This window comes from Neolamprologus brichardi, chromosome 18 (assembly GCF_056152115.1).
Source record: "Neolamprologus brichardi isolate AB-2024 chromosome 18, ASM5615211v1, whole genome shotgun sequence".
Lineage (NCBI taxonomy): Eukaryota > Metazoa > Chordata > Actinopteri > Cichliformes > Cichlidae > Neolamprologus > Neolamprologus brichardi.
Genome location: NC_142121.1, coordinates 3,817,597 through 3,831,998, shown reverse-complemented (window position 1 = coordinate 3,831,998; position 14,402 = coordinate 3,817,597). Strand labels below are relative to the sequence as shown.

Below are 14,402 nucleotides of genomic sequence, written 5' to 3'. Positions count from 1 at the left end.
AAATAAAAAAAGTGCAAAGTATGAGTCCTGACTTTAAGCCAAAATAAAAGCTAATTGGGTGAGTTACACCTGTGCAGGTGTAAACAAACGTTTTCTGTATCAGGTCGGGAGTCAATGGGCCCGAGTCATCGCTGGAGACAGCTTCTAGTGGACATTAGAGGAACTGCAGCTGTAGTCAGGTTTCATTAGCCCTGGATGTTGGTCTCTCGGTCATAATCAGAGCTCTGACTTGACCAAACTGTGTGGACGCCGTATGAATAAAGGTTTAATAACAAAGGAAAGAAAAAGCAACAAGGTTTCACAAGAACTTTATTTATAGAAAAATGAAATAAAGTGAACAAAGGCAGCTGTTTTTCATCGTGTGGCTGATTATTGTAAAAATGGAAGCTGAGCTGTAATCAAACGTGAAAAAAGAAAAGCAAGAAGTGAATCCAAATATAATCTACTGCATTAAACTCTCTCGCAACACAGAAGCATAAGTAAGATATACAGGAAGTGTATTTTCAAAATAAGGCACAGCACTAATGTATCACGACAGCCCTATGAAAGCAAAGCCTCTAAAGAGTATCTGATGACTGAAACGTGGAAAACTTTAAATCCTGTGATCCTGATGGAGGCGGCGACCTCAGTAATCACTGCAGGAGAATAAACTCAGCGTGCTCACTGAACTTCAAAAGAACCTATGAATATCAAGCAGCAAAAAATAAAACATTCATACGCCAAAATCTCTCACAAACCTTTGAAGCCACCAACACCAGAGCTCAGACCGCCTCAAATCCACCACATTCAATTTCAGACAGTAATTACAGTCTGGCTAATGTCACTGCTAGAAGGGGCTGCGCCGCTCTCGACTCCATGCAAACTTTTTATTAGTTTTAGCACCAGATCCTGCGTCTGCTCCTCTATTAAACCTAAAGCTGCACCGAGCAAATATTTAATGAAACGCGTTTGACAGCTTTAATCAAACTTTATTTAAATTCTCTTGGACGTCCCAAAGTTTCTGATGTTGTTTCAGGAGAAAAACAACCATAAAGATGTCCGTTTGGGGAGTTTGAGGGGTTTTGTGGAATGATGCAGCCAAAGAAAACACGGGTTACTCAGTTTAAATATTTAACCTGCTGTAAACAAAGATGTAAAACAACATGTATCTTTAACCGGTTCACGCTGAGCGGCCTGGCGCAGATTTAAAGGTATTTTCTGTAAAAACTTTAAAAATGTAATGAAAACTTTAACCACAAGGTGGCAGTGTTCCATCTCTAAATACTGTTACAGTTTCTCTTTCTTTGACATTCTTAACACTTCCTGTCTTCTTCTGTTGACACTTTTACTAAATTTTAAACGGTTTTAAACCATCTTTAAATGATTTAAGCTCCTTTCTGAAAAATGTTTTATTAAATATGACTTCAAACGGAGCCCATAAAGTAATCTGGACAGAGTTTAGTGAGGTCACAAACCCCTGAAACTGAGGGCTTATTTATAGAGGAGGCGCCCCCTGCTGGTCAAAGAATCCAGGTTTATTCTGCATTGGCTTCAGCAAATAGTTCCTAAAATTGGATATGTCACTTCCTGCTTGGCACCACGTCTCATAAACACTTTCAAAAACCTTCTCGGTGGCTTCTGTGAGGTCATTGGTTTATTTAAAGTTAAAGCGCTGGCTGATGTCGCCTCCAACACTACAGGGTTTCCTTTGCACACTGAAACCAGCCTGACATCGACTCTGTGTTGGTGTCTTTTCCCACCAGGCTTCTCAGAGACCAGCTGAGGCCAGTTTTACCTCTCCTGTGTAAATACATATATATGTATACTGTATATGAACATCCTGATAAAAAAAATCTCAAACTTTTGTTGTATTTCTCTAAGTTCTCATCAACATCTGACGTCTTTCGTTTCCGTCTCGACCTCATCTGCACCTTTCACACTTTATGGACCTTTTATTTAAAGAAACCTGAATTTGTCTCCGTGCATCAGCTGATTTAAATATCTAGCGAACCTTTTAAATAACCAGTTGATATTCTGATGAATTTTCTGGTGTCAGTACCAACGTCTTCCTTTAAACAGTCAGACAAATAAAATGTCCTCCAATGATGTCGACCAATCACAGACCTTCTCTCTGATGTGTCCTGGGCCTTCTACTTCCTGTGATCTTCCTCTGCTATCCGGGTGGCACCAGCTTCCTCCACAGGCCCCTCCCTCTTGCTCTCCAGTGCGACCTCGGTGTAGGTGACCCCCTCCTCCGGCTTGCTCTCCTTCCCTTGGAGCTCGGCCTCGGCGCCCTCCTGGCCCTCGGCGCCCTCCTGGCCCTCGGCGACAACTCTCTCCTTCTTCAGCTTGATGCGGAAGGTCTCCTTGCTTGGCGCTTTCTTGGCGATGTTCTCTTTGAGCCGCTCGCCAGACTGCTTCAGCCGCTCGCCAGCCTGGTGCATCTTCTCCCTCCGCTCCGGCGGCATCACCTTCTCGCCCAGGTGGTGGAACTTGGTGCCCAGGTTATCTTTGGTTTTGCTCATGTTCTCCTTTGAGAAGGCGGCCTTCAGTGTTTCCGTGCTCTTCATGACCGACTTCTTGAGTCGAGCAGCTCGCGAGGGGTCGGCTTCTTCCAGACTCAGGTACTCCTCGTCAGAGGAGAGGTCGGCGGGGGCGTCGTAAGAGTCCGGCTCCATATCCAGCCCCTCCAGGCCGGGCCCTTTAGGGGACTTGGTGACGGCCACTGACGGGACCTCTGTCTCACCCTGCAGATTAAATGAAAGGTAATTAAATATTACAGATTTATTATCGAATGTTTTTATTATTCCTGTTTTTAACGATTCGGTGTTACTGTCCCATCTGCTGAGTGTAAAAGAGATTTTAATCTCAATTAGAGATGCACAGAGTTCATTTCTACCTCATCGACTGACGCCAACCGTCTGAATCCAGTGTTCGTGCAGATGAAATCACAACTAGAAGACGAGACTGTTAACAAAATGCAGGTAAAAGAAGACCTTCAAGGTTGTTTTGACCAGTGTGCTATCCCATGTGGTCACATGACCTCTCAAAGTTCAACCAAAATGTCCTTTTTGAAGTTTCTGCAGTCAGAAAACAGATGAAAACATCTGTGCACCGCAGCTTTTGTTTCCACTTCCATGTTACAGACAGAAAACTTAGATTTTGGCTTTAGATTGAGACACGTTGGTGGTTACAGTTCTTAACAGAGCTTAAATGTCAAAGGAGCTTGCAAAGAAAAGCGTCTGGACTTCTTTAAGTTGCTAGGTTTGCCAGGTTTCACAATGAGCTCATCCGAAACTCTGGCTGATTGGGACCCACACCCAGTTTCACACCTTGGCTCAGGCGATTAGAGGATCATCAGGGGGTCCTTTTGTCCCTCTGTGGGGGGAAACTCCCACTAGGTTTATATCTGGGACTCCCCACCATTTGACCTTAGAACTGAAGAAGCTTCTCGGATGAAGGTGAAACGTCTTCAAGCAACTTAAAGAAGTCCAGACGCTTTTCTTTGCAAGCTCCTTTGACTACGATGACCTGGATGACTGAGAACCTTCACAGACAGAGCTTAAATGTGTTTGTTCAGCCCTGAAAACATCACATGGACATAACTTATTTATTTTCTTGAGACTGATTTGATGAGAAACAACCCAACAGGACCCGTAATGATTTTCTGCTTCTGTTTCTAGTTTAGTTGAAGTCGGGCTAAAACACTTCTTATTTCTGTCCTGATGAATAGAGGTGAAACACATATCCAGTTAAAGCATCTGAGTCTGTGGAGGACAGACATCCATCTCAAATGTGCTTTAAAGATCCGGAGTTTGATTTTTATCCATCTAAAGTGCTCATTAATCTCAAATCTGCTTGACTCCTTACACTTCTGCAGCAGAAGTCATCATTCATTAGCAAAGCGCCTCGTCTATCTCGGGATAAACACACGCAGTTGAAACCGATATCCATCTGTCTCTTCTATCCATTGAGGATAAATTACTCTGCTGCTCGAAAAGCTGAAGGGAGCTCGCACAGAAAACTCGATATTCCTCTGAGATACTCTGTGAGACTCAACCTACAAGCTCTGAAAACACCGGCAGCGTCATAAGATCCAGTTTTTCTATTTTTGCACATGGCGAGTAACCAAGGAAGCGGCTGGCAGGAACGACACCTGGAGCACAGAAATACTAACTACACCGCCCGGTGAAGTCGGACTTCTGGTCCCTGTTGGACTGGACTGTTATCACAGCTGATTCGAACAACTTCTCATCTCATTCTGTCAGATAAGCATCTCACATGTGAAACAGTGGCCGCAGTACACCGTCCACCAAGAGACAGTCAGGTTTTACAGCTCGTCCACGTCAGGACACGAGGGGCGGTGGTGGCATACGCCCACGAGACACCGATCCCAGTCTGGACCTTTGAGTATTACGGTCTCTGTTCAACTTGATGATCACAGCAAAATGTGTAGCAGACATGCGGACATGCACGCAGAAGATACACTACCAGCAGGGGGCGATAGTGTATTTAAAGCCCAGAAGTTGGTAGCAAACAAAACTCATATGAAGCACATTGCAGGGTCCTTAATCGCCAAAGATTAAGCTAAGTGGCTAACATGTACATATAAGTTAATATTAGGGATGCACCGATACCGATACTGGTATCGGGTATCGGGGCGGATACTGTAAAATGTGTGTGTACTCATACTCGTAAAAGTTAACCGATACCATGAACCGATACTAACTTATTTCATTAATCAGAGGGTGGCTGGTCATTTCTGTTGTAGTTTTTTAGATTGGCCACTAGGGGGCCAATTATTATTTTATTTATTATTTATTTAATAATAATTATTTTGTTTGTTTGTTTACAATATGGACACTCTGCAATAATTTAAACATTTATTTTTTATTTATTTATTTATTTATTTTTTATTTATTTTTTATTCTCAAACCTAATTTGTATTTATTTTATTCCAAACAGAAGTGTTTATTTATTATTCTGAAAGCTCGAGACAGTGCCAATAGTTCAGTGATATTTTATAAAATTACAATGTGACTCTGCAATAATTTAACAGAAGTGCTTATTTTTCACTTGAAATTTTTTTGTGGTCATTTTTATTAAGATTTTATTTTTTATCGGCAGGGAATATAATAAAACCTGTCTTACAATTCATTGTATTTGTGTGTGTGTGTGTGTGTGTGGTAGAAGTATCGTTTTTTGTACTCTGTATCGGCAAGTACTCAGATCCAAGTATCGGTATCGTATCGGTTTGAAAAAATTGGTATCGTTGCATCCGTAGTTAATATATTAATAATATGTGTTTAAACACTTTCCTGTGATTATTTTCATGGTGGCTTGAAATAAAATGTTCCTCTGCTCTTACTGCAGCGTCTGCATGACGCACCGACGTGTCCGTGTCACGCTTTGCCATCATATCAGGCTGATCTGTTACTTTAGCTTTCGCTCACTGAAAGATTTGCTAAAAACTTCTCGCCTCAATTCAGGCGCTAAAAATATCTCGGCTAGTTTTAGGTGCCAAAAACTGCTTTGCTAGCTCTGGGCACAAAAAACAGTTTAAATTCAGGTGCTAAAAACCGTAAAGAGGCTTGATTTGTTGCTAGTTTGCTAATGCTAACTAACTTATTGTATTTTCGGACAGTAGAAGGAGAATTTGATGATAAAATAAATGAGAAAAGGAAAGGTTTAGTGCCCATGTGCTCGGGTTTTACAGCGACCAAGAGTTTTAATTGTTTTCGCGTCTTTACTCTTTCGAATGGCCGACACGACGGAGCAGCCACTGGAGGAAGCTCGTCGCAGGCCTGCTCCACCTGCTGCGCCCTACAGGTGACTTTGGATGTGAAAGCCAATTAATCCTAATTAAGTCGTGGCCACCTGAGACGATGACACTCATTAATCAGGGCGGAGTCGTCAGAGCGTATCCACACGCTGTGAATGACACAATAATTACACCGGCAGGGAATGTGGGTCGAAGTATGTATTAATAACCTCGCCGGTAACGGAGGAAGAAGAAACGGAGAGAAACCATCAGAGCTTTTAATTACGTTAACACACTCAGCCGCAGTCTAATCCCAACCTTTATGCGTTTAAATCATGAACGGGGTCTACCGCGCGCAGCAGCAGGGGCCAGGGGTCAGCCTCTAGTGAGCGTTAAAAAGAAACACAAAGCCACTTCCAAGAATCACTTGAACAAATTAAAGAACGACAAGAAAGGACAACAGAAACACGTAAAACAGGTAAAAAGAAACACGGAGAAGCACAAATAGTCCAAAAGTGTCTGCAGAGACGCACAAGGTGACCACAAAGAAACACAAAACAACCAAAAAACCCTCAAGGAGAGGAAAAAACCTGCAGAAGCACAAAACAACTGTAGACACATAATAAAAGAACAACACAAACAAAGTAAAAGCACAAAATTACACAAAAATGTCTTAAAAGTCAAATTAAATTACTTCAACATGACGACTGGATGCAAAATAAACACAAAGAAACACATAAATAAAATAAACAAAGTATTGATGATCACTATGAGGCCTGTCGTGGTTAACAAAGCTGCACAGTGAAGCTGTGTTCAAATCTCAGCCGTGTTTGTGGCGTTTGAAGAGCTTCCTGCTGCGGCGCCTCCTGTTAGCAGGGTGACCTCCTTTAATCGTGTTTGTTCACTCCTCGTCGTCTCCCTGCAGAAACATCACAAACTAAACGCCATCAGCTCCTCTAAAATTACACATTGTCCTCTGATGTCCGCCGCGCGCGCCACAGCGGCCCCGAGAGTAAACCGGCGGCCATTTATCTTTTTCTTATTACTGCCCACCGTCCGCCCGTCATCATTCAGCCGCCGGCAGGCGACGAGCGTCTCTAACAAAGCGCTCGCTGCTTCCTGGTTAAACGGCCGCAGCCGAAGCTCTATATTAGGAGACGAAGGGAGGCCTGAGAATAACGACGGCACATCGGTCATGTGGAAACTCAACACTGCAACTGTCTGCAGAGGCCCCGCCCGGGACCGGGCTGAGCTACAGCCGGGCTCGCTGTGAAGAAGGACAGCAGTATCTCATGTGCTGTAGCTGGGGACACGCACAACAGCAGATATGAATCATCGTCCATGTGCGGACACGGCCTGGGGCGCGGTCATCGAGTGAGGAACTGCTGTATGATTTAATGATTTAATAATGACCATCAAATCAAATCAAATCAAATCACTTTTATTGTCACATCACATGTGCAGGTACACTGGTACAGCACATGTGAGTGAAATTCTTGTGTGCGAGCTTCACAAACAAGTTGTGCAAAAATGCAATAACATAAAACAAGCAAAATATAAGAATGGTTAAATCTGAGACTAATAAATATATGTACAATATATAATAGTATATGCATTACTGGATCAGACAGAAACGAGAGGGTTAAAGGGTTCATGAGGAACATGATGAGTGCAAATTACCCATGATGCACTGGAAAGTAAGAACTGTATATGAACGATGGACATGAAACATGAAGATGGTCCACTGGTTTGTGGACATGTTTTAGCCTCATGTTAGCATGTTAGCAGCTCCCATGTTGTAGTTAAGTGCTAAGTTAGCCGCTAATGTTAGCATTCATAGACTATAAGTTCATCACACAGACACAGATAACTGCTAATTAACACAAAGTAACAAATAAGAGAGAAATGTTACAGTTTCACTCATCAACACAGTTTTTACTGCACAGCGCCCGTATTACCCCATATGGAAAAGAAATAGAAAAGACTTGTATGAGCTTTAGCTTGCTTCATATAGTGAATCATATCAGGCTTATATGATTTACTCATGAAAGTGGCCACTTTCTCATTACTTTCATATATTGTTTTTAGGAAGTTTCATTTATTCAACTTTTCAAGGGATCTTTTATCTGTTTTCATCTCTTTTCATACAAGTTTCACACAAGACACATACAAACTTTATAAGATTTATATGTATCTTTTCCATATGGGACTGGTCAGAAGACTGCATTAAAAATGCTCCAACAGCAAACCAGAGATTGAATAGAAAGTGAAAACAAGCAGACAGCCAGCAGCTATAGCAACCTGTAACTGCGTCTACTGACACAGTCGGTGGGAAAAGGTCAGTCAAAAAGACACCACCCCAAATAATCCATCCATTCACTTCTGCTTATCCTTTTTCAGGGTCGACCCCAAATAATGCAAATGTTAAGTCTCAATACAACTTAAATAAAAACTAAAATCAGCCCCTCTGTAGTTATTATAACGGAGGAAAAAAGCAAAAGAAATATATGCAAAAGGATACAAAATTAGCACATGACTGCAAAGACACGCAAAACAGTTATACATGAAAAACATACAAGACAAACTACTTTTAAAATCCCCACAAAACACACCAAAGTCATGCAAAGCTGCTTGAAAACAAGAAAACACATAAAAGTATAAAAAAAAGAGTTTAAATGATCACAGAAACATGCAAAATGTCCACCTATGTCACAAAAAGACCACAAAACTGCACAAAAATGTTAACAAAGATACAAAAAACTACATGAAAACGACTTCAAGCAGACGTTAAACGAACAACTACACAAACTGTTTTTTTTTGTTATTTCCAGAGTAAAAGTTCTTCTGAAACGACCTCAAAGAGATAAAAAGGTCATTTTCTTAAATACTGTAACCATGGCAACCCGATGCTGCTCAGATTTGCAGCAGCGCAGAGATGTGACCTGGACAACCTGGAGGACTCTGACTTTCTCGCTCTGCAAGACCGTAAACTGTGTCTGCTCACAAACTCCCGTCAAACACAGGCAGGCCGAAGTTCAGCGGTTCGACCTGTGAAATGTGACGGTGCAGGCGAGAAGAACAAAACCCACCAAACAAAGTTGGAGTGGAGCCCACAACCCTCCGCCCTCCCGTCTCTTTTTTAATACAGACTCATCTCACAGGAGTTTTTATCTTCTATTATCCTTTATCTCTTTGGCTGCTCTTTAGCAGCCGGTCAGGTTGATTGACGTCTCGTTTTTCACCACATCCTGGCCGCTGCGATAAGCTGACGTATCAGAGCCTGACTCTGGCTGACAGCAGTTTATGGCCTGTCCCTGCCGGCAAAGAGGGAGAACGCTGTGATCCCAGAATAGGCCCCTCTGTCACGGATCCACAGCAGCTGTTAGCAGCACACACAGAGCTCCGGTTACTATTCTGAAGTCTGAAGACATTATTGAGGACAGCAGGACCTGCAACTCACTGCTCGACTTATCTCTGCAGAGCTGCATGGAAAAGAGAGCAGGGCAGCTCCCACAGCTTCCCGCTGGAAATGTGTGAAGGCTGCTTTTTGATTACAGGCACAAAATATTTTCTTTATCAGCTCTGTGATGGACTCATTTCACTGTGATCTGATGTCAGTCACGTCTATAACTCTGCAAAACTCATACGGTGAATCTGACAAGAAAAAATCTGTAGCACTGGCATAAAACATAAAACACTAAAAAAGCACAAACACTCCAGTTTCAACCAGTGAGAACGAGCCCTGAACTGTCTTTGAAGTCAACCCAGTTTAAGACTTTAACTGTCTTCAGCAGCTAAATGCAGACTTTGGCTTTTACAGAAATAACGAGGCTAAAGGTTTCAAGTCTCTATGCTAACCCAGGATAAACACGCCGAATAAATAGGTCCAACTCTGAATGATCGATGACGCACCGCGCTCTGACTGAAGTACTCTTAAAATTCAATTCAATTCAATTCAATTTTATTTATATAGCGCCAAATCACAACAAAAGTCGCCTCAAGGCGCTTCATAGATACAGAGAAAAACCCAACAATCATATGACCCCCTATGAGCAGCACTTTGGCGACAGTGGGAAGGAAAAACTCCCTTTTAACAGGAAGAAACCTCCGGCAGAACCAGGCTCAGGGAGGGGCGGGGCCATCTGCTGTGATTGGTTGGGGTGAGAGAAGGAAGACAGGATAAAGACATGCTGTGGAAGAGAGACAGAGATTAATAACAGATATGATTCAATGCAGAGAGGTCTGTTAATACATAGTGAGTGAGAAAGGTGACTGGAAAGGAAAAACTCAATGCATCATGGGAATCCCCCGGCAGCCTACGTCTATTGCAGCATAACTAAGGGAGGATTCAGGGTCACCTGGTCCAGCCCTAACTATATGCTTTAGCAAAAAGGAAAGTTTGAAGCCTAATCTTGAAAGTAGAGATAGTGTTAAAAACAAACCAGAACGTAGAAATACCAGCAGTGTTTGGAGGATCAGTGAGCCGGTTAGTTGACACACAGTGATGTGCCACCTGGAGCTATAGCTAGGCTAACGTCCCAAATATAATGGAGTAGAAGAAGAAAGCATCGTGACACAGAAACACAATCTCAAGTTTTCAGGCCCCTCTTCAGTTTGGATTCAGGAGACAGACACTATCTCTATTTTAAGGCCTGCTGAGGCCTCAGTTTTAGGCTTCAAACTTTCCTTTTTGCTAAAGCATATAGTTCGGGCTGGATCAGGTGACCCTGAATCCTCCCTTAGTTATGCTGCAACTGGTGTAGGCTGCCGGGGATTCCCATGATGCATTGGGTGTTTCTTCTTGACTCACTATGTGTTAACAGACCTCTCTGCATTGAATCATATCTGTTATTAACCTCTGTCTCTCTTCCACAGCATGTCTTTATCCTGTCTTCCTTCTCTCACCCCAACCAATCACAGCAGATGGCCCCGCCCCTCCCTGAGCCTGGTTCTGCTGGAGGTTTCTTCCTGTTAAAAGGGAGTTTTTCCTTCCCACTGTCGCCAAAGTGCTGCTCATAGGGGGTCATATGATTGTTGGGTTTTTCTCTGTATGTATCATTGTAGGGTCTACCTCACAATATAAAGCTCCTTGAGGTGACTGTATAAATAAAGCTGAATTGAATCATCAGTAGGTGACATGTACGAGTCTGTGATCTGCATCTGCGATCCTTTTAACGAGGACTAAACACAAGACTGTAAGTTTAGTTGCTGATTGTTAGCACCATCACTAAACAGTCTAAATGCTCCTGATTGAGATTTAAACTCCGACACAGCTGTCATCTGACAAAAGCTGAACTTATAAGGCCTGCAGCTACGAACACCGAGTCTTTGATCACCGTTATAAATCTTTCAGTTCACAGAAATGTTTTTTTATTTTCTGTCCATCATCCGACCAGCTCCTAGCAGAAAATCCCACCGCACTGCGGTTCCCAGCTGCCGTCTCTTCACGACTGTTTCACAGCATTCGGACTCACTCTGTGCCCTTAGCTTTATTTTTCCAGCCCTTTACGTTCAGGAAAGACTTGACAGGAGCTTTTATTCTTGTACATGTTGCTGTGCTTTCTAAATTAAAGAGTTCAGTCGAGAGTTTCTTATTAAAACTTTGAAGTGAATCCACCTGATCTGATTAAGGTCGCCCACACTTTGGATGAAAGTGCGCCCTCTCAACATAACGAGGATGCTTTTCTATTAATTGCCAATGTTTCGGAGTCGAGGGTTCTTATGAGTTTGAACTTAATCCGCCCTTCATTTCCTCACATCGACGCTCGCGCCTCTCACTGCGTCCACCGCTTAATGAACCGAGTCAGAGTTCATCCAGTTAAGATCGCGCTGCTTGGCACAGATTTGGTCTACTTCATTTCTCATGCTTAATCATTCTCCAGCTCCTCGTAAACACAAATGTGGATGTAGCTCAGAGTAGCTCAATTCAATTCAATTCAATTTTATTTATATAGCGCCAAATCACAACAAAAGTCGCCTCAAGGCGCTTCATAGATACAGAGAAAAACCCAACAATCATATGACCCCCTATGAGCAAGCACTTTGGCGACAGTGGGAAGGAAAAACTCCCTTTTAACAGGAAGAAACCTCCAGCAGAACCAGGCTCAGGGAGGGGCGGGGCCATCTGCTGTGATTGGTTGGGGTGAGAGAAATTCAGATTTTATCTACTTTTTTAACTCATTCCACCGTTTAACTAATGTTCTTCATCAGCTCCGCAGCACCGAAGGACAAAAGAGTCAGTTTACACCAAATGTAAGGGTTGTGGAATAATGAGATGCAGTCCTAATAAAGCACATCAGGTCTCAGTCATGCAGGTCTAGAGACCGTCAGCGAGTCCACTGTCGATCACTGGACACTGGAAAAGAAAAGGGGAGTTCCCATACTGGTTGGCGAGTTGTTGCTGTGGTGGTTATTCTGGTCTCTTTTGCTTTTTGTTGCTTAACTATCCTCTTAATGTCTGATAAACCCTGAAATTACTCAATTCAGCAATTAGCCAGTTGCCCGTGCCAGTTATTTGCTGGTCATTTGATTAAGCTTGCTCTAAGAAGAAGAGAGTTAGTGGCTCCCAAACGTTCAAGATTTCCTCTCAAGACGTGACATCATTCAGAAAATTCAACAACTTTTGTGAGAAATTCTAGAAAATAGACTCTTCTGATTTCCCATGCTGAAAATTTATTTATTTTCCTCGTTTAACTAAATCTGTTTAAGTCCTGATGAGGTCACCGTCAGAGAGACTTTGTGCTCCTGCACAACTATCTAACTGGTACTGGTGCCAGTTAGATAGTTTTAGCACCAACATCTTCCAATCAGACTTAAAACTCCAAACATGACTGTTTCTACTTTTCTATTCAGCTTCTAATGTGAAAATGTAAAAATACTCTGATTGGCTGGCTCATGAATCCTCTTCTATAAATTAGTTTATTGGATTACTGAGTGAAGACTGTTGACTTTGCAGCTGTTCAGCTTCCCTTTAATATATTTTTGGTTTCTTTCGGTTTCCATTGATTAATTGTGTCCATTTAAGGGTCAGTGTGGCACAATAATAAGTCTTTCTTAGAGAGAATCTATCTAAACCCTGCAGTTAAGCCATTAACCCACAGGCTCGCTGTGGTGTGTTCAATGGGCAGAATTCGTAAAGTCAACGTTTAAACGTCCGACCCTGAGAAACTCTGCTGACCTGGTAGATGACGACTCTGAACTTGTTGCGGGTGAGCAGCTCGTCCTGCGTGGACTCCACCTTCTTGACTCGGATGTTTTGCTTCTCCACGCGTGTCCGGACCTCCTTGACGTTGGCGCTGACTTTGCGGGTTTTCTGCAGGAGCTTCTCCACGGTGCCGCTGGTGTCGGTGTGGTCCTTTGCCAGCTTCAGGACGTCCCCCTGGATGGTCTTGATGTTGCTCTCCAGATCCTGCTGACGCTCCTCCATGCGCTGCTGGGAGGACTGGACGTTATCGATGATGCTGGCCACGCGCTCCAGCAAAGACAGGATGGTCAGGGCGCTGATGGGGTTCCCGGCCTCATCCTCCACCCCGGCGATCTGCAGCTTCTCCTGAATGCCTGCGCTGTGGTACTTGAGCTGATCCATTATCAGGACTCCTGAGATTCAAACTTAAGTTGTAAGAAAAGTTGTTGTGCAGAACGCAACCAGGATCGTTGGGGTTACCGTCAGGGAGACCAGGGCAGCAGCACCAAGCACTTTGACCCAAACTCCAGTGTGGGGACGGGAGAGAGGAGCAAACTCCACCTACTCCTTTTAAAAAAGGCTTCAGATCCAAAGGGAGCCTGATTCAGTCCTCATCGGGATGTGGGCCAGGCGATAAACTTAGAGGGGAGCAGCAGTGCTCACACGAAACCCCCCTGCAGCTAAAAATAAAAACTCTTTGTAAGGCGACACTCTGACATTTTGGGAAATGCAAAGCAGGAGATGATGGAAATTCCCATTCAAGTCCCACTTTTCGATGCCAGCCCCACGCAAGACTGATGCATAATTTTCCGTCACTTTCACATGTTACACGCCGGCAGCTGTGAAACATGTACATCAGCAACAGCTTAGGAGTCACTCTGCAGGCCTGCAGGGGCGGATGCAGCGAGGTCCCAGTTGTCTGGTGTGATTACACAGCGCGGGAATGTTTAGGGGATTTAACGCTGCAGCTCTGCCCTTTTTGCTTTCCCAGGACGACAGAGTCCAAACATTGACTGAGATTCAGATCTGAGGCTCTTTATAGAGATGACTGACAGCTCCAGAGCGCGAGGAGGAGTATCAGAGCGACACTATTTTAACACCCATCTGAAGAGGAGGGGTTTATTTAGTCTGCGCTGTTCAGTGTGCAGCACACGTGTGTTAATATGTTGTGTTTAGTGCTCTTTGCTTCACAGTCTGACAGCATGAAACCAAACGTGCTGAAAAATAGGTGTTATGAATTAATACACCTTCACTTAAAGCTCCTTCATGTACCAGCAAACTGAAAACAGTCTCACAGCAGTCTGAAATACTCACAAAATGTAATCTATTGATTTGTGTTCCTGAACACCAATTTTACCTTTTGTTTAAAAAAAAAAACATGTTTGTTTGTTGTTGTTTTTTTACAGTCCAGACTTTCTGTTGATTCACATGTCAGAACAGGAAGTGGAATTTTTCCAGACGTAACCTCTGAGGTCTAAC

At 43.2% G+C, this 14,402-nt stretch overlaps 1 protein-coding gene across 1 annotated transcript; it reads right to left on the bottom strand.

The window, feature by feature from the left end:
• Positions 1-292: 292 nt before the first annotated feature.
• cavin4a (caveolae associated protein 4a) lies at positions 293-13,594 on the bottom strand. Its single transcript, XM_087831441.1, has 2 exons — positions 12,918-13,594; positions 293-2,726 (listed from the first exon to the last, which is right to left on the bottom strand). The coding sequence occupies exons 1-2, from the start codon at positions 13,323-13,325 to the stop codon at positions 2,130-2,132; spliced, it is 1,005 nt and encodes a 334-aa protein (XP_087687567.1). The 5' UTR covers positions 13,326-13,594; the 3' UTR covers positions 293-2,129.
• Positions 13,595-14,402: the final 808 nt, after the last annotated feature.